The sequence below is a fragment of the Petaurus breviceps genome, unplaced genomic scaffold (assembly GCF_028583685.1).
Source record: "Petaurus breviceps papuanus isolate PSGF00001 unplaced genomic scaffold, PetGlider_PUasm1.0 139, whole genome shotgun sequence".
Classification (NCBI taxonomy): domain Eukaryota; kingdom Metazoa; phylum Chordata; class Mammalia; order Diprotodontia; family Petauridae; genus Petaurus; species Petaurus breviceps.
Window position 1 is genome coordinate 8,595,773 of NW_027185697.1, and position 22,891 is coordinate 8,618,663.

A 22,891-nucleotide genomic window follows, 5' to 3' on the forward strand; every position below is an offset into this window, starting at 1 on the left:
TTAACTTCAGGTCCCTTTTATCCTGGCCCACTCTTTGACCCCCAGTGCCCTGTCCAGAATTCTGCACACTCTGTGCCTAGGACAGAGAGGGTGGTTTGTTCTTGCTCTCTCTGGTGCTGTGAAAACCTGCAGCATCTTCCATAGAGGGAGAACTGAGGGAGGGGAAGCATGCCTTTTGCCACAAATCATCAGGTTCTGCCCAGCTGTGGCTCTGCAAAGTGACCCCTCCTTCAGGAAGCTCCCATTCAGGATCTCCAGTTCCCAAGTACCCTGGGGTAGCAACAGCATGGCCCAGTGGAAAAGGCCAAAGGATGGGATCATGTCATCTGGAAGTGGGATTCCTGTCCCCTTGGACATCCAGCAGACCCTGGGGAAGGTAAGTGACTTTTATCCAGTGATGAACTGGGGGCCCCTGGTGTCCTAGCATGTGATTCTATCAGCCAGTTCCTGGGAGTCCAACCTGCTCCTCCCTCATTGTGGATCAGGTGTAAAGATAGGGTACCACTGACTAGGACAAAGTCATGGTCTCAGAGCTCTGCTTCATCCCAAAAAGACCAACTCCTAATCTAACTACTGACTCCCTTCTAAACAAGGCCCCAGACTGGTCTCCTAATCCCAGGGAGAAGCTGATTTCTAACTTGACCAATAATTTACTCCTAATTTTGGTCTCTGACTGGTCCCTGACCCCAACCACCAACTGCCCTCAGTCACAGGCTGACTCCTGACCCTGGGTCTCTTTAGATCATCAGCAATTTGGAGTCACTCAGGCCCTGCCTCCCACCCCAGGGAACTAAACATGATTTTTTAAACAGGAGAACCTGCTGATCGAAGAGAATAAGTTATGCTTTATGGGTGGGTGAAAGAAGAAATCAATGCGTGGATGGACTGAGAAAGGGTCAGACACCTCTTTTATTCCAAAAGTATTGAAGGCACTTACAATACAGAGCAGGGGGAAAGGAGAGAAAAACTGAGAGGCACCGAGAAGTCCAATCAGAAGGGTGCACAGAGATTAAGTCCAAGGGGTTAGAAGCAGATCCCCGCCCCAGCCCTGTTAGAAGGTACAGTACAGTATGTAAGAAAGCTACAGGGGATGCCCTGGGTAAAATCAGTTGAGGCTTCTGCATATTAAAAAAAGATAAAAAATTAATTCTTCTCAGGATCAGAAAAAATAGCCCCATAGACCTTGAAGAACGAGAGGCCCTGGGGAAGGGGGTCCCGAGTCATGGGCTCTCTGAGCCCGGAGGCCTCTCAGGTCCCACGCTGGAAAAGGTCCTGGTACATGTCGATGAGGCGGGCTGCCTCCCGCTGGCCAGAGAGCAGGGCACCATGAGTGGTAGAATAGTACTTTCGGTGCGTGGCCTCCCCAGAAAACAGGACCTGCATGGGCTGCAAACAGACCAGGAGAGAAACCAAGGTGAGTGGCAGTCAAAAGCCTCCTGGGGTGGTACAGTGGGTGAGGCTTGCCTGCTCAGGGCCCCCCTTTTGTCTCAAGTCGTCACTAAGCAGGGACTGAAGGTCTGGGCACTATCTCCCCTCTCCAGCTCCTATCCCATAGACAACTGAAGGCAAGAACCCTGTGCCTCCCAAAAGGCCAGGGACACTGGAAAGGGCCTCAGCAGCCATCAGGTCCAGCTTGTGCCTGAGCAAGTATCCTTCCAAGTTGTGCTGGAAAGCCCCCAGTAATGGAAACTCAGAACTTCCCAAGGCAGCCCAAAACACAGAACCCAACTAATCCTCCATCCAAATATCAGCCCTTCACAATATAAATTACATCTCCTGCCAAAGGTCTGCTCTTATCCAGGCCAAACATTCCCAGATTCTTCAACTGATCCTCCAATGTCACAAGCTCCCTAGTGCCTTTCACCATCCTAGTCGGCCTCCCCTGGACACTCTCCAGTCCTCCAACTTCCCAGTGTCCTTCCCAAACTTCAGAGCTAGAACTGAGCCTAACACTTGTACTGAGAGTTGAACAGGGCAATCCCTTCCTTATTCCCAAATGCTGAGCCTCTTTCTTCATACAAGCTCCTTCCTCTGGGTTTCCCCCTTCAACTCTTGGACCATCTACTCTACATATATAGTGCAGTCCTGCTGATATACCCTTTGTCTCCCCAATCAGAAGGTAAGCTCCCTGAGGGTAGGGACTGGTTGGTTTTTGCCTTTCTCCACTGCCCCCCATTAGAAGGTAAGCTCCAATGTTTTTACCATTCTTTGGTACCTAGCACATAGTACGAGCTTAATAAATGCTTGCTGATGGATAGTCCTGGATTCTTCCCAGGGTGGTTATCCATGAATATTGACGGAACAGCTCATTGTCTCATTAGACAGCACATATTTGAGTCTAGGGTCAGACCTGGATGGGGACTGATCTTCCCATGCTTTTCCCCACAGCATGGTTGAGTCCAGAGCCAATCACTCCACGGGCTCCGAAAGAGCTTACAGACTGATTGGTGGTCCCACCCTTCCTCCCTCCCACATCCAGGAGGGCACGCTACTCACCGCTGTCTTAGAACTCTCCGTATAAGGCAGCGGCTTGGCCAGTCTCTCCACATCAGCCCCGCTTGAGCCCACTTGGGTGTAGGAGTAGGAGCCCCGGAAGTGGGGGTTGCTGCCCCAGGAGGAGCGGAGGATCCGGCGAGGCTTCGGAATGTCGGGGTTCCCTGTTGGGGATTCATGCAAGAGGAGGGACTGAAAGGTGTCCCTGGGAGGATGCAGAGCCCCCCAAGGGCCTGAAAGCTGAGGAAGTTCCCTGATCCACAGGCAGATACAGAGCTAGTGACCACCTCGGGGATGGGTAGGAAAGTCATGGAGGGAGGGACGGTTGGGAAGGAAGTCATGATGGATTAGAGGCAGTGTGGTAACAAAGGGTCAGAGAGCAAGAAAGATCTAGGGGGCAATCTCCACTTGCTTCCTGGTGACTGTGGACATTGGGACATCTCTCAGACTCAGTTTCTCATCTCCAAAAAGAGAAATGTGTATTCAATGACCTCTACCGTCCCTTGCAGCCCCAGATTTCAGCTTGGCCTTGGGCCAATACACCAGATTTTCAACCTAGAAGACCTGACTGCAACTCCTGGTTCGACGACTTATTCCCCTGTGACTCTGGGCAAGCCCTTTATAGCTCTCAGGCGTTACAGCTCCAAAATGGCAGGGGGGTCACAGAAATACCCACCTCCATCACTCCAGATGCCTTCTTTCCTTCAAGATGCAGATAAGCACCACCTTCTACAATGAACCTCACCCCCAGCTGCCAGGCCCCTGGCCACCCTCATCACTGTATAACTCTGCCTAGATCTGAATGTATTGTCTCCCCTGGCTAGACTGTCAGCTCCCTGAGGGCAGGAACTTGCTTTCACTTTTATCTGGGTATCCCCAACATCTAGCACAGTGCCTGGAACACAGGAGATGTTTAACAAATGCTTGCTAATTGATCTGGCTCTAAATCTATGATCCTATTGGCCCACCACTATCTCCTAAGTCACTGAAGACCTCTGGCCTTGTTTTCCTCATCTGGAATATAGGTGCCAACGGCATGTCTCCTCCCTACCCCCCCAGAGATAAAGCTCCATTGGGGTAATAGGTGGGGTACATAAATACCAGCAGTGGCAGCCATAAAAGAGCTAAGCTCTGATTCGGCTAAAAGCATGCTTTTTGTGATAGACTTTCCGAAGAAAAGGGGGTGGCAAGCATGGTATTTATTAGGTGCTTGACGAAAGAACGCTTGGGTTGTCTCCTTTCTTTGAACCAATTTAACTCCACTGCAAGCTTCTCTAGAGTCTCTCCATGGTTTGCCTGGATCCTTGGATGCCACACTGTCCTAAACCATGCTCTACCCAGTCCTACCAACCTGGAAAGACTCTAAAAATGGGCCTAGATGGGCCACTTGTGGTCCAATGACCAGACTAGCTAAGTTTGGCTGCAGCAAATCTCAGTGACCATCTGTTAAGTTTCAGGGGAGTTGTAACTACATTAATGAAAGGAAGACTCATGCAAGGAAATCACAGCTGTTCAAAGCATTTTCACCCAACCTCATTTTAAAGATGGAAAAAAAGGAGTCTCAGCAAGGAAGAATATGTACTGACTTAAAGCAGGAACCTTGGAAATGAAAGGGTAGAAATGTCTAGAGCCCCAACTGGAGCTAAAACACCTGGATTACAGCACCAGTTCTCCCACAAATTAGTTTGGGAAAGTCATTGAACTTCTGTGACTTGGTTTCCTCAACTGCAAAATAGGGACAAAAATAGCACCTACCAAACAAGTTTTTTTAAGATTGAATGACATAGTATTTGTAAAACACCTAGCACAGAGAGTGGCACAAAATATGAGTTATTGTTACAATGATGATGATGATGATCACTATAATTTTTAGGGGAGAAGGGGAATAGAAACCAATAGCCTGGCTCATGGAGTCAGGTAAGAAGCAGGTAGCAGAGATAACGACATGTTAATACATTAAAACAAAATACAAACCCTGGTATCCCGTTAAAAAGCAAAAAGGAGTTCTCCTTGGGGCGGCCAGCTAGCACAGCGAGTAAGAGCACCGGCTCCAGTGTTGAGAAGACCTGGAGATCGAATCCCGGGCTCAGACACTTAGCACCCACCCAGAAACACCTGGCCATGTAACCTTGAGCAAGTTATTTAACCGCGATTGCTTAAAAAAAAAAAGTTCTCCTTGATAGAATTAAGAAGACACATGACCATTGGGAGGGCCAAAGATTAAAAAGATGAACCTGCTAGTCCAAGACTGTGTTTGAGGCAGGAAGCAATTCCATGGCATGTGCCTCTACCAGCAAGGAGAAGGGAGGGGGATTCTCTCTCCTATACACCATCAGCCATGGGGTCTTGCAGCAGATCCCCCTTGCCCAGCATTAGACAACATATCCAGCACAGAGCAGAGAACACAGACATGGAGATTCAGGGCCAGTGACCTCTGCAGGACATCTGGCAGCACAGAAGAGAGCTGACTACGGACTGAAGAGGGGACTAGTGTGGCAGTTAAGAGTCTCCCTAGCGAGAGAAGTAGACCCAGGCACCTACCTGGGTGACTTGCCCACCAAACACACTGCACCCAAGAAGCAGCAAGAGGATACCACAAGATAAATGCCATTAGGGCCTTATGGAAGAATGATTACTCGGCTACATGTATGCCTCACTCGCAATGTACTCTACAATTCTCCCCACTGACTCTACATGTATTTGTGGGAGAGCGTGCCCCAAGTGTGAACTCCTTGAGGTCAGGGACAATTGGGGGGAGGAAGGGGAGGGCAATTGGGGTTAAGTAACTTGCCCAAGGCCACACTGCTAGTAAGTGTTAAGTGTCTGAGGCCGATTTGAACTCAGGTCCTTTTGACTCCAAGGCCCGTGCTCTATTCACCGCACCATCTAGCGGCCCCCAGGGACATTTTTTTTTTAATTTCTTTGTATCGCCAGAACTCAGCAAAGTGTAAGGATTTAATGAATGCTTGTTGATTAAGTAAGTTGTCTACTGGCTGATTATTAAGGTAAGGTACACCAGATGGGGCTTGGGAACTATAGTTTTCAGATCAGCCCCTAGAGAGCGTGCTACAGTATCATAGACCTAGAAGGGGCCGAAGAGACCATCTACTCCAACCACTTCACTTTGCAGATGAGGAAACCGAGACTCTGGAGGTGAATTGACTTGACCAAAGTCATCTACTCTCTAATTCTATAGCTGAAAGAACTGAGGCCCAGAGAGATGAGGTGATTTATCTATGGTCACACAGACAATAAGCGTCAGAGGTGATGTTTGATCTCGGGCCCTTTGACTCTAAAGTCAGCGATCTTTCCATTACAATTTGCTTCCCCTGGCCTGCTTCTTAGCACATCTGCTGCTCGGATGACAGGTGAGAACATACTCTGGGCATTACAGAAGGTGACTGATGGGAGAGGCCATTGGAGGAAGGGTACCCGCCGCCCACCTGTGAACTTCCGAAGCATCTCGGTGCAGATTTCGGCTACGGCCTCGTCGTCGCACTTCTCCATGACGAGAGCCTCCTCCCCGCAGATCCAGCCGCTGAGCACATGGCCGTAGCGCTCCGGGGGGTAGAGGACGTCAAAGCCACAGATCTTGCGGTACCACAGCTCCTCGGGGTAGGTGAGGCTCCGGCTCTCAGCCTCATCCTCCCACACGAACTGGAGCCTGTTGCATTCGGCCCCCCAGAAGGGTTCTTCGAACTCCAGGAAGATCTTGTCGGTGGTGCCAATGCCCAGGCGGCGGATGGCTCCTGCCTTCTCGGAGGGCAACGCCGGCTTGAAGAGGGTGGAGTGATGCTTCTTCAGGACCCCCAGGGACACGGTCACGATCACGTGGTCAGCCGGGATCACCTCACAATCCTCGCACTCCACAGCCACGGGCCACTGGCTTCCCTCCTCTTCCCCTCCTTCACTCCTGTCCTCCCTGGGGTTTTCCCCGCCTTCATCGGAGGTGTCGATATTGTGGTCGGCTAACTGCTCGATCTCGGGGCCCCCATGCCGAGCTGACGCCTGGTCCCAGTGCACGCAGCGGACTGCCTTGCCCAGCTGGATGACGCGGTCCGGGATGTCCTGAGCCAGCAGCTCTACGATGCGCATAAAGCCGCAGGGGATGACATGGTGCGCTCCCGGGATCTCCGTCCACTCCCCGAAGGCGCTGAGGGACACCTCGTCCATGCTGTGGGAGCTGCTCTCACAGCTCTCCACCTGACGGAGGAGGGGAGACACAGAGTAAGAGAGAGAAAGAAAGAGGAAGATGCCTCGGGTCCGAGCTGTGCTAGGCCAGAGGGACTTTATTAACTAAAGGGTCGGAGGACTTCCCTGATGGACTGGAACCCATCCAACGTTAGGGACATTTCTGACATTAGTGTGTCTTCTGCCTGTGTACTGCCCTGGTGCCACCTGGAGGGCTTGTAGGAGACTTGATAAAGGTCTGTTCAATGAATCGATGAACAGACTATGAATGAGGGTCAACCAAAGTCTGAGACTATCCCCATTATCACCCAAGGAGCTCCCAGGACTTTAGGGCAGCTGAGATTGGAGGACTGTTTACTCAGTGCATTCATGCACTGAGTTAATATGGGAGTCCATTGATGGGAGGCAGCTTTATGCAATGGACAGAATGCTCCACTGTCAGTCAAAGTGCTCTGGCTCCCATCTCAACCCACGAACATGCTGCATGCATTACCTACTGGGCATGCTAGCAGGTCACCTCTCTGGGCCTCAGTTTCCTCCTCTGTAGAATCACGGTGTTAGACTCACTGGCCTCTAAGTCCCCTCCCAGCTCGGAGTCTGTGATTTATTCTCTCTGATTGGGAGATACTGTCTCCCAGCCTTAGACAAAAGGCCCTCTTAGGGGGTTGGGAGGACATCTTCCCCCAAATCAAGCCAAAGATTCTCTGAGAATAAGAACTGTCTCCTCCAGTAGGTCAGGGGCCCCAGGGAGCAGGGATGCTTCTTCACCCTCTGCCTCTTCCTCCACCATCCAGCCCACAGAGATCAGAGAATCATCAGAAGAGACCTCAGAGACAAGGTGGCTTGACACCCTTGTGTACAGGTGAGGAAACTGAGGCCCAGGGATGGTCAGTGAGCTGGCCCACAGAGGAAATGGATGGTGACCAGCCTTTGCCCCGGCCCGAGGCCTCACCCCACCTTCAGATACTGCTGAATCATGGCAAGCTTCAGGCGTTTGGTGGTCTCCGAATCATCTGGGTCGGCTCGGATGCGATTTCGTACTTCTTCTCGGGTGAAGACGCCCACACTGTTCTGACTCTCAGCATTGACTGGTTTACCTCTCTGGAAGAATTCCTGGGTCAGGTTATAGACCTGGGGAGAGGACGAGATCAGCATAAGGGCTTATTCACAGGGTCACCGGCCCGCTGCTGTAAGGGGCCACGAGGGCATCGGGTCCAGTACCCTCGATTTATAGATGAGGAGATGGAGAGGCCACCCACGTAAGAGCTAGCTAGAAGGGGTTTCAGAAGCCTTCCGGTCCAACCCTCTCATTTTCTAACTGAGGAAACTGAGTCGGCTCAGAGGGACTAAGTGACTTGCCCAAAACCATGAGAATAGTGAGCAGGGACATCAGACCATTGATCTAGCGTTGAGAAGAAGCTGAGAGGCAGCAAGGTTGGGGAACCTGTGGCTTCGAGGCCACATGTGGCCCTCTAGGTCCTCAAGTGCCACCTTTGACTGAATCCAAACTTCACAGAACAAATCCCCCTAATAAAAAAAAACTTGGACTCAGTCAAAGGCTGCACCCAAGGACCTAGAAGGTCACATGTTCCCCACACCTGGCTAACCACTTCCACTGCCTCATTTTACAAATGAGGAAACTGAGGACTCCAGAGGTTAAGAAAGTTACAGAACCAGGACTCTAAGCATGTCCTGTCTGGCTCTCATCTAACATCCCTTCCCCTGCCTCAATTCTAACTCGAGTTCCAGTTCGAACCTTCCTACAGGCCCCAGCTCCAAGTCACCCCCTCCAGGAAGCCACCCTGGATTAGTCTCCCTGGACAGTGTGTCTGTTCATTTGAGCCCCTCAGCACTTGCTTACTTAATTCCACTAAACTAACTTCTCTTGTTGTTTTTTAATGCTCGCTTCCTAAAGCCAAGGGAGGGGTGTATGTGTGGGGGGGTGAGTGTGTCTGGGTGGGTCTTGTCTCTCGAATAAGACCAGCAGGACCCTGAGAGATGCAAGATCATCCAGAAGGCTCCTTAAAGGGTACCCCCCACCAGACCAGAGGCTGAGACATAACACTGACAACTCCAGGGGTGTGGGGGCCACATCTCAGGGACAACAGGGACCGCAGTGACCACCTAGTCCAACCTATGTCTCAAAAGGAAACCCCTTACAAAATCCCTGGCACACAGTCCCTGCAGCGAGAGGAAGCCCACCACCTCCAGGCATCCCAGCCCACGGACAGACAGAGAGCTCTCCCTAGTTTCCTGATATCATGTCCTTGATGAACCCCAAGAGGAATGAGAATTTTCCTGGGTCCTGCTTCGGTTCAGGTTCTAAGTGAAATTCCCTGCGTGACCTCGAACATATCAGTTAATCTCAATGGACTCATTTCCTCTCGATAAATTCCGACCAAAGATCCCTAAGGACCTTCCAACTCTGACAGACTGTCTCGAAGACTTCAGAGGGAAAAAGAAATTCCCCTCTCTGGTGACCTCCAGCTCCAAGGCTTCGTGACAGTCTCCACCGCCCCCAGGAAGCACCCGAGGGGACTTGGCCAGGTCCCACATGTATCTGTGCACGTATATCTCTCCAAACAGCCCACACCCCTGGTTAGCCATTGCCCTCCAAGATCTCTCTTTGGTTCCATCTCAGGGATACATATCTTAAATCTGGAGGACAGGCTTTCAGAGAAGAGGAAGGGACAGAGAATGATTTCTAAGGAGACCCCAGCCCCTCCCTTGGTTACCAAGCAGTGCCATGGAGGGCCAACTGATCATGGAGGGCCGATTAAACTGTTGTTTAATGAAACAACAACCTCTGAGCCACGTTAAAAAGAAGAGCACCGTGGTATCATGGACTGTGCGCTGGCATTCAAGTCACCAAGACCCAGATTCAAATGCTGCCTCTACTACTTTACTAGCTGTATGACTACAGGCAAAGTCCTTAACCTCTCAAATTCTCAGTTTCCTCATCTGCAAAGCTAAAGAGTGGGACTCAGGGGCCACTAAGGTCCCTGGCTTCTCTAGAGCTATGAACCTAAGTCATATGACCTCTCTGGGCCTCAGTTTCTGCATCTGTAAAATGAGATCAGACCCCTTCCAGCCCCAGATCTAGATAGATAAGGGATGAGGGGTGGGGAACCCCAGGAGGGAGGCCTCTGAGAGACACAGTGTGGAAGCCCAAGCTTATCCAATCCACCCAGGCTGGATGTCCACCACACTGCCAAGTTTCCAATGGTTCCTTGTCTTTGTTTGAAGATCTACTTTTAGAGCCAGTTCAGTCAATGTCATCGATTTACAATCAGGAGCTCCTGTGAACCCCCAAAGTTCTCTGACTTCTTTGCCAGACTTGGTGCCCCTTCTTACAGTCTTCCCATCCTAGCTGCCCTCTCCAACCATCTCTAGTCCAGTAGGTAGAAATGAGGGCGCCACTCCTGGCTTTCTAATGCCTGTGATCCACTGCAGTCTTCTTGAGGTACCCTTTTCCTCCCTCCCCTTCTCCATTATGCATTGTCTTCCTCTACTAGAAGGAGAGAGAAGGGGGAGGAAGAGGAGGAGGGGAAGAAGAAGAGGAAGACAATGATGATGACAGAGGAGGAACATGAGTAGGAGGAGGAGAAAGAGGAGAAGAAGGGGGGGAAGAGGAGGAGGAGGAGGAAGAGGAGGGGCAAGGAGAGGGAGAAGCACACCTAGCAATTAGCACAGTGCTCCAGCACAGAGTAGTAAATAAATTAATAAATGTTTTATCTGTCTGAGGGTGAAGGTCTATCATCCTTTGATCTGAAAGTTTGGAAGAGGTTAAGTGACTTACCCAAGGTCACATAGTTAATAAGAGTTAGAGACTGGATTTTAATCCAGGCCCTAAATCTAGGACCACTGTTTTTCTTCCCGCAGGACCCTGAGATCTGCCTGCTTTGAGGCCATTAAGAAGCAGAGCCAAGGCCCATTCCCCAAGGAGGAGCATGGGCTCTGAGGCTGTGATTTCAAGGAAGGCATTGGGCTGGCTCAGTCATGCCTCCATGGCACTGCTCAGGTGGGATCTCCTTAGGAACCACCCCCTCATTCTCCTATGGGTACTGGAAGGCCATGAGTTAGGGCTCTCTGGAGAGGGAAACGTGCACAGATGACAAGAGTCCTGGACAAATCCCCTCTTGAGCTTCCTAGTGAGTGTGAAGACAATCTCCCAGCCCCAGAGTTGGAGGTCACCCGGGAGGGGAATTTCTTTTCCCACAGAAGTCTTAGAATCACAGTGTTAGGATTAGGAGGGACCTTAGGGACCATCTAGCCCAACCCCCTAATTTGACCCAGGGAGGTTAAGTTACCCAGAGTCACACGAAGCTTGGTCCCACCCAAGAAGTCAATCAATCCCCCCTCTCATGAGATGAGTCTCATAGGGGATGAGTGACATTAGGAAAAACTTCCTAATTCTAATGGGTCAAGGTTGTTTTCTTAATAACTGACCTGTGCAAGGTGCCATTCATCATGAGAATACCAATTACAGGTTCCTTGTCTGTTTCACTTTATCCAGAGCATAAAATCCAGAAACACAAAATCTGAGCGTTTGGAGGGACTTCTGGGGTCATTTGGTCCAACTTCTACCCAACCAGGAATCCCCTCCACAACATCCCTGACAAAAAGTGTGATCCAGTCCCTGCTTGGATACCTTTAGTGACAGGGAACTCACCACCTTTCAAGGCTTCAGTTATTAGGAAACATTTTCTTACACTAACTGAAATCTGGAGCCAAGCAGCACAAACCCAATCCCCATTCCAGGTGATAATCCTTTAAAGTGAAACATCCCCATTTCTTTCAATCAAATGGTAAGTCACAAAGAGTAACTCAGATAATACTGAATTGATAAGTATTCATAAACACCTCAAGGCAGTATGGTGGAGTGGCCAAATCCTCCCTCTGATACACACTCCCTGCAGGTCTCAGTGGCCCAGGCCACACTCAAAGACTGAATTACCAAGGAGTAACTCCCCTTGGAGGGACCTTCCCTGTCACTGAGGGTTTGCCACACCAATGAGATCCCTTATTAGACTTGGGATGGGGAAGACCTGAATTCAAATCCTACCTCAGAAGCTTAGTAGCTTTATGACCCTCAGCAAATCACTTAGCCTCAGTTTCCCTCATCTGTAAAATGAGTTTGAAAATAGCAACTCCCTCCCAAGGTTGTTGTGAGGATTCAATGAGATAATACTTGTATTGTTGCTCAGTAGAGCCCAACTCTCTGTGACCTGTTTTCTTGGCAAAGATACTGGAGTGGTTTGCCATTTCCTTCTCCAGCGTATTTGACAGAAGAGGAAACTGAGGCAAATAGAGATGATTGGCGTGCCCAGGGTCACACAGCCAATAAGTATCCAAACTCTTTCCAGAATCTGTGCTCCGTTTTTCTTCAGCTAAGTCTCAGACCCCACTTGGGAAGCAGAAGCGGTCATGGTGTAGTCCAGGTGGGTGAGCCAAGGCCCAAGAGGGGCAGCGACTTTTCTAAATTAACAGAGAGAAGGATGGAGCCAGGCCCCCCCAATTCCAGCTCCTGGCGCCCAGTCTTGGGGCTCCCCTTGCCTCCTTCCCTCCCACCCGTGATCCCCCGCAGCCCCTGACCCACCTCGTTGTATAAATCGCTGAATTCCTCAACCACATCCTTAGGGATTCTCTGGCCACGATTGGTGAGGTAGTAGGCCACGCCATTCTTGGAGTAGAGGCTGATGCGGCCCACACTGCGCTCTGCATCAGTCGTCTCTTCCAGCAAACCATTCTCTTCTGCTAGATGGTAGACGGGGTTTCCATGGGAACCATGGATCCAGGTAGCTCCCAGTTCAAAGGTGGCGTGTTCTAATGAAGAGGACCGTCAGAATCGTCACCTCTCCCATTGGTAGAAAGCTTCCTTTAGAGTCACACAGACTAAGAGGCCCCTGAATCCGACCCCCTCCTTTTACAGATGAGGTGACTTGGCCAGCACCCCACCATGGGTCCTATGAGCGCCACTCTCATGCCAGAAGTCACCTCCGAGGCCATCGAATCCATCCACCTTTTTCATTTTACAGATGAGGAAACTGAGGCCCAGAAGGGAGAAGTGACTTGCCTAAGGTCTTGCAGACCCTCACTTTCCCTCCTTCCACTAGGATTAGGCAGAGCAGGCATTAACTCACCTCTTTTAGAGTCAAAGAAATAGACCCAGAGGCAGCAACAGCTTGCCTCCAAATGAAACCCACTGTGTTGTGAGTTAAAGGATCTGGGTTCAGATTTTGCCTTTGTTGTTTACTGAGTGACCTGGAAAAGTCAAATCACCTCTGTGGGACTTAGTGTCCTCAGCTGTAAAATGAGAGGATTGGGCTAGAGGGCCTCTAAATTCTTTCCTGTGTCTAGATTTCCCATCTTCAATGCACAGAACCAAGGGAGTAATGTGCACTGGGGTCAGTGCGTACAGTACTGGACCTGGAGGCACAAAGACTAGGGTTCAAATCCTGCCTCAGACACTCACAAGCTGTGTGATCCTGGACAAGTCACTTCACCTGTCCCAGCCTCAGTGTCCTTATCTGTAAGATGGGAATAATAATACTATGCACCTCACAGGGCTGTTGTGAGGATCAAACGAAATCATATACAGAAAGTGTTTTACATACACCTTAATGATAAATGCAATCCTCCTCCTCGTCCAATGACTAGACTGCTCTAAGGAGAAGCCTTCAGTTCTGCTCAGGACAACGCCCAGACCGCTGCCTTCCTCTCGGCAGAGCAGGGCACTTAATGATGCGTCTATGACAGGGAGACATTGTCATGTTTTTGTTTTGAAGATGTGTTGGGGTGGGGGTTTGTCTTAGTGGTCTTTCTGTCATCTCGCCCCCTCCTCCTACTCAGTAAGCTCCGGTGGCTCCTTTTCTCCAGGAGACGTTCAAAATGTTTGGTTTCACATTGAAAGCCCCTTCTAACCTGGCCCCCTCCCACCTTTCCAGTCTTCTCACACCTCATTCCTGACGTGTACTCTTGGACACGCCCTCTCTTGGCCCTGGACATCTGCCATAGCCACAACATCCTCCTCCTTCATGGCTGACCGCTGACCCACCTGGCTTCCTTCACGCCCCAATTAAAATCCTACCTTCTACAGGAAGCCTTCCCCAAGCCCTCGTCTTTCAGCACCTCCCCTCTGTTAATTACCTCCATTTATCTGCACAGCTTGCTTTCTATATATTTGTTTGCATGGGGTCTCCCCCATTAGACTGCGAGCTCCTTGAACACACTTTTCTTTTTTTGCTTTTTAGAGGGAAATTGGGGTTAAGTAACTTGCCCAAGGTTACACCCCTAGTTTTTTTGTGTAGGTGTGTTAAGTGTCTGGGGCCGGAACTGAACTCGGGTCCTCCTGACTCTGGGGTCGGCGCTCTACTCACTGTGACACCTAGCCGCTCCAGTATCCCCAACACTTAACACGATGTCTGGCACATAGCAAGTGCTTAATAAATGTTTATGGAATTGAAATTCTGAATTGATTTGGTGAGTAGCAGTATGTTGTGGGGGCTCTGAGTTAAGAAGTCTTAGGTTCAAACCCTCTACTATCACACATTGTCCAGGTGACCCTGGACAAGTCAATTCACATCTCAGTGGTCTAGGTGTTTCCCTAGGTCTATATTGTATTGGTATTGGTAGAGGGAGTTAACTCATTGGGAACTCCCTATCCCAGTGAAATCCCAGGTCAGGTTCAAAAAGACTTATGTCTTTATTATCATAAGAGGAGGGGATGGTGGGAAGAAATGGGCCATTAGAAGGGACAGCAATGTTATTAAGACAGCAACAGTGATTGGTTAAAATAAGCCTGCCCCATGTCACACAGCATGTTAATGCTCCATTGAGTCCAGGATGCCGGCCTCCTTCACACCGGACCCATCACCCTCTTTCCTTCCCCCAGTTTTAGCCCTTCTCTCCTTCCCCACCTTCACCAGCCCTGAGCCCTCCTGGACCAGGCAATGGAGGCACCATTCTTCCCCTTCCTCTTTTCCTCTGCCCAGAAGGTACAGGACCCATGCAAGCAGAATGACTGCTTACAAAGCTCGGATGAGACAGAAGCCACCAACTTCACTGGCCCAGCCAAAATGGAGGGTCACCAGGCCTCTGTCTCCACAGGTCCTGCCCATCTCTCGGGCACAGCCACCTAACCCATGGATGTGACCTGTGCACTTCTGCCCTTTCTTCCCACTCTGTAGCTGAATTTCCAGATGGAGCGTCAGTTCCATGAAAACCAGGACCTTCATTCAGTGAGGGCTCCTGAGAACCAGAGAAGTCCATGGCTGGGATAGATCAGTCCCAAGGGCATTCTTAAAAACCCACAAAGGAAGGAAACTCCCTTGCTAACTTAGGCCAGTGTTCAGTCCTAGTCACAGAGTAACCTGGGTCCCTCCTTGCATTTAGCCCTTGGTGAAATTAAAAGGGTGAACTCACTGTATGACCTTGGGCAAGTGATTTCCCCATTCCCAGTCTCCCATTCTTGATTTCTCATCTATAAAAGAAGTGTAAGGGGCGGGGGGGGGGAGAGGAGGAAGGAAGGAAGAGAAGAATATTGGATGAGAGAGTCTCTCAGGCCCCTTCCTGCTCTGACACTATGATTCATTTCCTCTTGCTCCATCCTGGACAGAAGGAGCTCAACCAGTATTCCCCCTTTGGGAATTCCCCTTCCTCCCTAAAGTATTTCAAAACATATTCACAGTAATGACTGCCATTTCTAGAGCCCTCCAAGGTTCACAGAAGGGCATTATTCCCACTTTGTAGGTGAGGCCATTGACATTTAAAGAGGTTAAGTGATTTGCCCAATGTGATTCCAGAAGCAGGAGGCAGACCCAGGTCTCCCTGACTCTGGGGTCAGCCTTCCCTCCACTACAATAATATACTGTCCTTCCTTCTCAGAGAAGAAAGACTGAGTCTGTACCTATGATTGCCCTGGTATCAGGGACTTCCAGAGGAGGAAACTCCCTCCTCCAATACATGGTACTTCTCTCTATAACCTAGAGTCCCAGAGGGTTTCCTGGGTCATCCATGGGAAGGGAAGTGACCTGCTCAGGGCCTGGTGGTCAGGATTTGTCAGAAGCAGGATTTGAACCCAAATCCTTCTGTCTCTGAGACCAGTCTTCAGCCTCTCTGCTGGTTGCCACGATCTGCATACAGCTCTTCCCAGATATGTACCACAAGGTGGCATCTGGGAAGGGAGGGATCTTACAAACTGGCCAGAAGAAAGAGAAGAAGGGATCCCTGAGAGTCCCCAGGACCAGAACTCTAAAGCAGGTGAGGACCTCCCAGATCAAGTCCTACCTTTCATTTTATAGATGAGAAACTGAGGCCCAGGCTGGCAAAGTGACTGCCCAAGGGCACACATTTAGAGCTAGGGCTAAACTGTGGTCTGACTGGAGGAGGAGGGGGAGGAAGAGGAGGAGGAGGGAGAGGAAGAAATGGAGAAGGAAGAGGAGGGAAGGAGGAGGCATATCTATAGCTTTAAAGCTTACACATCACACGTCACAATTACTTCATCTCTCCAGGCCTCTGTCCCACCCTCCATTCATTCATTCATCCTGCTCTAACCCTGTGATTTCATCAATATTTCACCCATTCCCAGAGCAGAAATTCTTCCACCTGCAGATCACAGAACCCTCAAGTTTAGGAGCTGGGTGAGACCTCAGCAGTCACTCAGTCTGACAGATCTGCAGGCACTGAGAGACTTTGTAATAATCATGTCTACAACGCTTTGGGGTTTGCAGATCACTTTATATAAATGTTGTCTTATTTGATTTTCACAACAATGCTGTGAGGCAGGAGTTAGTATTGTCCCCATTTTACAGGTGGGGAAACTGAGGCTTAGGGAGAAGAGAATAGCTCAACAGCCAGCTCAGATTCAAAACCCAGCTCCTCTATGGGTAGGGGCATTTTGGGGGGAGGGGGAAGTCCTCTTCACTATCTGTCCTCTGTACCCGAAATATATTCCCTCTTTTTAAAAAAATGACTTGTTTTCTTCAAAATTCTGTTCAGACATCACCTCTTTCAAGAGACTTTTCCCAATCCCCACTAGTTACTAGGGTCCTCTGCCTCCCCCCACCAAAGAAAAGTCCTTGCATCGGCTTTGTACGTACTTTGGGTAGACTATTTACACATGCTCTCTTCCCCAGTAGACTGGAACATCCCCAAGGGCGGGTTTCATTTTGTCTCTGTCTCCGGCAGCCCTGAATAAATGCTTGTCGATTGACTGCTTTGTGCCCCCAGAGCCTAGCACAGTCCCTGGCACATAGCAGGCTCTTAATAAGTGGATGAATTCATCAAGGAGTGCCCAGACAGAAAAGACAGGGCTCTGTAAAGCTCTTACAATTAGCCTAGTTAAGAGGTGGGCCTCGCTTTTGGTCCTTGGGCTCAAGTGCACTCTTGAGAGTGTGCACACATGTAAGTATACACACACACTCACATACACTCACACACGCTCACACACACTCACACTCACACACACTCACACATACACTCACACACTCTTACCTCAAACTACCTTCTTTGCCCCATCTGTGCATCCACCCTGTCGTCCCAGTAAAATATTAGGTCCTTAAGAACAGGGCCATTTTGTTTTGGTCTTTGGATCCCAAGCTCCTACAGAATTGGTTGAATTGAATATCCCTTCTCCCCGTCCCCACCAGCAACATTCCCTCCCCTGTCCCACAGCAGGTCCAGGTGGTAGCAAGAGCCCGGGCCCACGGGGAGGGGCAGCTATGGAGGGGAGGCAGGGCAGGCTGGAAGAAAGAAAGAAGGAAACTGTTTCCTCTCCTCCTCCCCAGGCAGCATCTCATTATTGGAGCTGCAGCTAAAAATAGGAGACCCACTCCCCAGCGCACGTCTAAGCTAAGAGCAGAAACACCGCTATTTCCAGGTGTTGCCAAAGAGAGCGAGCAAACAGGTCCAGGGACTAGGGAGGATGGCCCTGGGTACCAGCCTGGGACCAGTAGGCATCCAAGGCCACTGGACTGATAAGTGAGAATCATACGATTTGATTTCAGGACTTTCTATTTTTTCAAGCACATTCCTGTCTGCTGAGCCTCCACAATACCCCTTCATGTACAAAACAGGGAGCTGGGCTCCCCCTCGTCTGGGGCCCAGACCCCTTGGGCAGCCAGCTGGAGAAGCCCACAGGCCCTTCCTCAGAATCTTGTTTTGAAATGCATCCAAAAAAACACATAGGATTACAAAAGGAATTAATTCTATTGAAATACAGCTGTCAAAAAAATGTTAAGTTCATGGATTCCAAGCTAAGAACTCTTGGACTAATGGTCCCTCCAATGCCTTCCCGCATTAACGGTCTGTGAGTCTATCATTCTCTAGGTCAATCCTCCCTGGATCTCAATTTCTCTATCAGTGAGATGAGAAGCTTTCTGGTCCAAATGTATGCAGGTGACCTCCAAGTCCCTACCTAGTTCTAACAATTCATGGGTCTAAGCAGGCAAGGCAATTGGCATTATTAGATAGATCTGGGTAGACAGAGAGCTGAGCCTGGGGTCAGGAAGACCTGAGTTCAAATCCAACTCCAGACCCTTAACTAGATGTGTGACCCTGTCCAAGTCACTCAACCTCTGGTTGCCTCAATTTCCCCATCTGTAAAATGTGGATAATAATATCTCCTAGGGTTTTTGTGATGATCAAATGAGATAATTGCAAAGTGTTTAGCACAGTGTCTGGCACATAGTAAGTACTATAGAAATGCCGGTGGTGACAACGATGATAATGTAACAGTAGTAGTAGCAGAAGTAGTAGCAGTGATGGTAGTAGTAGTAGTAGTAGTCGTAATAATAGTAGTAGTAGTAGTAGTAGTGGTAGTGGTAGTAGTAGTAGTGGTAGTAGTAGTGGTAGTAGTAGTAGTAGTAGTAGTAGTAGTAGTAGTAGTGGTAGTGGTAGTGGTAGTGGTAGTGGTAGTAGTAGTAGTAGTAGTAGTAGTAGTAGTAGTAGTAGTAGCAGCAGGACCAAGATTAAGATCCTGGGAGACAGGAAGCCCTAACTTCAAATCCTATGCCTACTATCTCTGTGACCCTGGGCTAGTCTCTTAATCTCAGTCTCAGTTTCCACATCTGTAAAATGGGGGTGATAACAGTACCCCCTCTACAGGGTTGTTGTGAAAATCAAAAGAGATAATACATCTGAAATGTTTAGATGAACATTAGCTATTTCCTTATTTTGACAGATGAATAAAAAGGGAGAGTAAAGATTAAGGTGATTTGTCCCAATATACAGAAATGTAATGATTAGATTAGGTTGGTGACTAGGATTAGAACCCAGGACTCACGGTTTATGGAACCACCAAACAGACGAGATGACCGCCAAGGTCACTTCCAATTATCAGATTCTGTTAAAGCTGTAAGGGACTCTAGATGGCATCCAGCTCAATGCTACTCAGAGGGCAACTGGAGGGTCATTTTGTCCAGTCCAAATAGAAGGGCAATGACATTGAAGAGCGTGTTGGACTTAGGAACGCCTGGGTCCAACTCCTCCCTCCTGATACCTGCCACTGTGTGACCCTGGGGAAGTGACTTTCTTATTCAGTAAATTGGAGCTAAGATGGGTCCTACCTGTTTCATTGGTGAGGCTCCTATGAAATTGTCTATGGAAATAGGTTGGCACCAATGGCAGCCATCAATGGCCACCATCATCGTTCCTTCGCTTCACAAATCACAGAACCTCAGAGCTTCTGAGTTGGCAGGGACCTCAGAGGCCACCTAAGCCAAGCCCTGCCTAAAAGAAAGTCCCAATATACCTAAACTGACCCGCGGTTGTCAAGCCTCTGAGGAGGGGCACCCACCACCCTTCGGGGCAGCCCATTCCATTGCTGGACAGCTCTCAGTTTTATCAAGGCAGGTAGGCAGCTCAGTGGATAGAGTGCTAGAGCCAGAAAGACCTGAATTCAAATCTGACCTCAGACACTCACCAGTCATTTGACCTTAGACAAGTTACTTAACCTCTGCCTGCCTCAGTTTCCTCCTCTGTAAAATAAGAGCACCCACTTTGCAGGGTTGTTGTGAAGATCAAATGAGATGACATTTGTAAACCTATGAGCACTATGTAAATGCTAGATATTGTCATCACATCATTTATAATATATTACATGTTACATATATTTTTACATATATAATATTTTTATATTACATATTTTTAAATCTACCCCTCTGCTACTTTTGCCCTATTCACCTGGTTCTACCCGCTGTTAGAGAAGCTCAACCCTCTTTCTTCCACTCTTCACAAAGAGCTTGAAGACAACGCTCTTGTCTTCTCCTTCCTCCAAGCTAAACAACCCCAGTGCCTTTCCCTCCCATACAATGAAGAAGCGTCTCAAGAGGAGAAACCATTTCCAAGGTCTTGGAGCTGGGCAGGAACCCAGCAGGAATGAGAACCTGCCTCTCCCAGTCCTGGCCTCTGGCTCTGACCCAGGAGTTGTGGGCACTGGGGCCCCTTGGGGCACAGGGCAGGGGCTGGGGGGGAGGAGAGTCAGACTAAAGGGCTTTTCCTTCCACATGCAAGGAGTTAGCTAACAGAAAGAACTTGGCTCAGACCTGGGGTCCTCATCTGTAAATGAAAGAGTAGTGAGCTAGAAAATCTTTCCATCACTGATGTTCTGATTCTGCGGCCAAACATCTAAGCTTCCTGTCCCAGGACACGAGGGGGCATATCAATTTAACTAAACATTGATTAAGCACCTACTAAGCATGAACCTCTCCCCAAGGTGTCAGAGGGTAAGATTTTTTGGGCAGGTTGGTGACCCATTGGTTAGAGCATCAGGTCTGGAGTCAGGAAGACCTAAGTTCAAATCCAGCCTCAGACACACTAGCTGTATAACCCTGGGCAAGTCATTTCACCCGGTTTGCCTCAGTTTCCTGATCTGTAATATGAGCTGGAGAAGGAAATGGCAAACCATTTTGGTACCTATGAGTTAGGTCATTTGGTCACTTAATGTCCCAGCTGGAACTAGAACCTGGGTCTCCACTTACAGTTCTTGCCAACATACCATCATGCTTTGCACAAATTAATCATAAGAAAGAGATAATAATCCTTGGTCCTGCCTCACAGGGTTACTTCCAGGTTATCAGGAGATAATATTATCAGAAAGAGCTCCAGAAACATTCTTAGTACTTTCAAGGAGAAGAATTCTGTTCCCAAGGAATGAGCATGCAGTGGTGGAATTCCGGGGACTGTGATGGTCAGCAGGCAGACTTTTGGGAAGAGAAGAGGAGGAGGGGAAGGAGCAGGGCAGGGCAGGGCTTCTCACCGAGTTTCACGCTCTGCACTCGGCCTCCGATGCGGTCGGATGCCTCAAGCACTAGGACATCCGTGAAGCCGTGCTCCAGGAGGGCTTTGGCGGCGGCCAGACCGGCCAGGCCAGCGCCAATCACGACCACTCGAGGCTGTCTCCTTCTCGGCAAGCCACGACTGAGGGGGTCATCCGCACTGTCACCAGAGGTTTCACAACTTTGCATACCGTCCGAGCTCGCTTTCTAAGGAACCTGCAGGGAAGGGGGAAGAAAGGAGGAAGAGAATGCTGAGCCTGTAAAGTTTGTCAGCCCTCCAAACCGTCTTCCCTCCCTCCATCCCTCCTTCCACTCTTCCATCCCTCTATCCTTTCATCCATCCTCCCATTTATCCAACCCTCCATTCCTCTAAACCTCCATTCATCCCTCCTTCTACTCCATCCCTCTATCTTTCCATCCATCCCTCCATTTATGCCTCCCATCCCTTCATCCCTCCATCCTTCCCTCCACCCACCCACCCACTCACCTCTAAGAGTGAAATCCAATCACTGATTTTCCCAACCCAGGGCTCCCAGACACTCCCTGCCCTTCTCCCCAACAACCTCCACCCTCAGGAAAGATCCTGGCAGTGTATGACAACAGGCTCAGAGTTAGGAATGGAAGGGGTCTCAGAGTACATCTCATGTGGCCCCTATTTTTATGGATAAGGAAACTATGACCAAAAGAGCTGCAGTAACTTGGCCAGGGTCATGCAGGTAGTGATTGGCAGAGCCGGGACTCAAACCCAGATCCCCAGTCCCCTCCCTCACCATACTTCTTTATAATTCAGTTTGAGAACTCCTCCTTAGTAGGTTCAGAAATACAAGGGCCTTATTCCTCATCTGTCACATCCGAAGAGTGACCTCTGAAGTCCTGTCCAATTCCAAATCTATGAGCCTGTGAGGTCCCCTTTCCCAAAGGGGATTGGAATGAATGGATTTTCATCCTTAAGGAAGGGGTTTCAGCAAGGGGAAGGAATTAGGGAAGAGGGATCCCCCATCATGGCCCTGGAATCCCATCAGGACAGCCAGCTCTATTTCTACCCCCAATTACTCCCTCATCAGCTGGTGAGGACCCCATCTTTGCTCAGTCAGAGTGTGGCATGACTGACCCCAAGGTGAAGCAGAAAAAGGAGGAAAGGAATGAAAGAGGGGTCAGCAAAGGAAAGAAAGGGCCCCTGTTGGGGAGGATAGCACGGACCCCAGAGCAGAATGGCAGTCTCAAAGAGCGTGCCCCAGCCTCCCCATAAACAGCACCCACCCCAAGCTTCCCATGCAGCCCCTGCCCATTCACCCCCTTACACAGAGGAACCCCAATGACCAGCTCAGAAGCAAAGGAGAAACCTCAGGAGCCCAAGGACAAGGTTGGACCTGCTGGACCCTGAATGCAAGTATCCAACGACCCAGGTCAAATTCAAAAAGGGCTCCCGAGGGCAGCTGAGGAAATGCCTCTTCACTGTCCTTGCTCTTCTCTGACTTTCTCTCCTTTTCCTTCTCCCCCTCCCCAACTCTGTCTGTCTGTCCCTGTCTCTCTCTCTGTCTCTGTCTCTCTGTCTCTCTCTGTGTCTCTGTGTCTCTCTCTGTCTCTCTCTCTGTCTCTTTCTCTGTCTCTGTCTGTCTGTCTTTCTCTCTCTGTCTCTGTCTGTCTGTCTTTCTCTCTGTCTCTCTGTCTGTCTCTGTCTGTCTTTCTCTCTCTGTCTCTGTCTGTCTCTGTCTTTCTCTCTCTGTGTGTCTCTGTCTGTTTGTCTTTCTCTCTCTCTGTCTCTGTCTGTCTCTCTCTTGCTCTCTCTGTCTCTCTGTCTCTCTCTCTGTCTTTCTGTCTCTGTCTCTCTGTCTCTCTCTCTCTGTCTCTCTCTCTCTCTGTGTCTCTCTGTGTCTCTCTCTGTCTCTCTCTGTCTCTCTCTCTGTCTCTCTCTCTCTCTCTCTCTCTCT

At 49.5% G+C, this 22,891-nt stretch overlaps 1 protein-coding gene across 3 annotated transcripts in view; it reads right to left on the reverse strand.

Moving 5' to 3' along the window:
• Positions 1 to 890: 890 nt before the first annotated feature.
• Positions 891 to 22,891, reverse strand: part of SMOX (spermine oxidase) — a 74,029-nt gene continuing 52,028 nt past the window's right edge. For all 3 annotated transcript variants that reach the window (XM_069065968.1, XM_069065984.1, XM_069065976.1), the window contains exons 2-7: positions 20,942 to 21,176; positions 12,284 to 12,510; positions 7,642 to 7,815; positions 5,937 to 6,696; positions 2,497 to 2,657; positions 891 to 1,386 (exon numbers count right to left, since the gene is read on the reverse strand). In XM_069065968.1, coding sequence (XP_068922069.1) covers positions 1,249 to 1,386; positions 2,497 to 2,657; positions 5,937 to 6,696; positions 7,642 to 7,815; positions 12,284 to 12,510; positions 20,942 to 21,149 — 1,668 coding nt within the window. In that variant the 5' untranslated portion in view covers positions 21,150 to 21,176 and the 3' untranslated portion in view covers positions 891 to 1,248. The remainder of the gene's footprint in view (positions 1,387 to 2,496; positions 2,658 to 5,936; positions 6,697 to 7,641; positions 7,816 to 12,283; positions 12,511 to 20,941; positions 21,177 to 22,891) is intronic.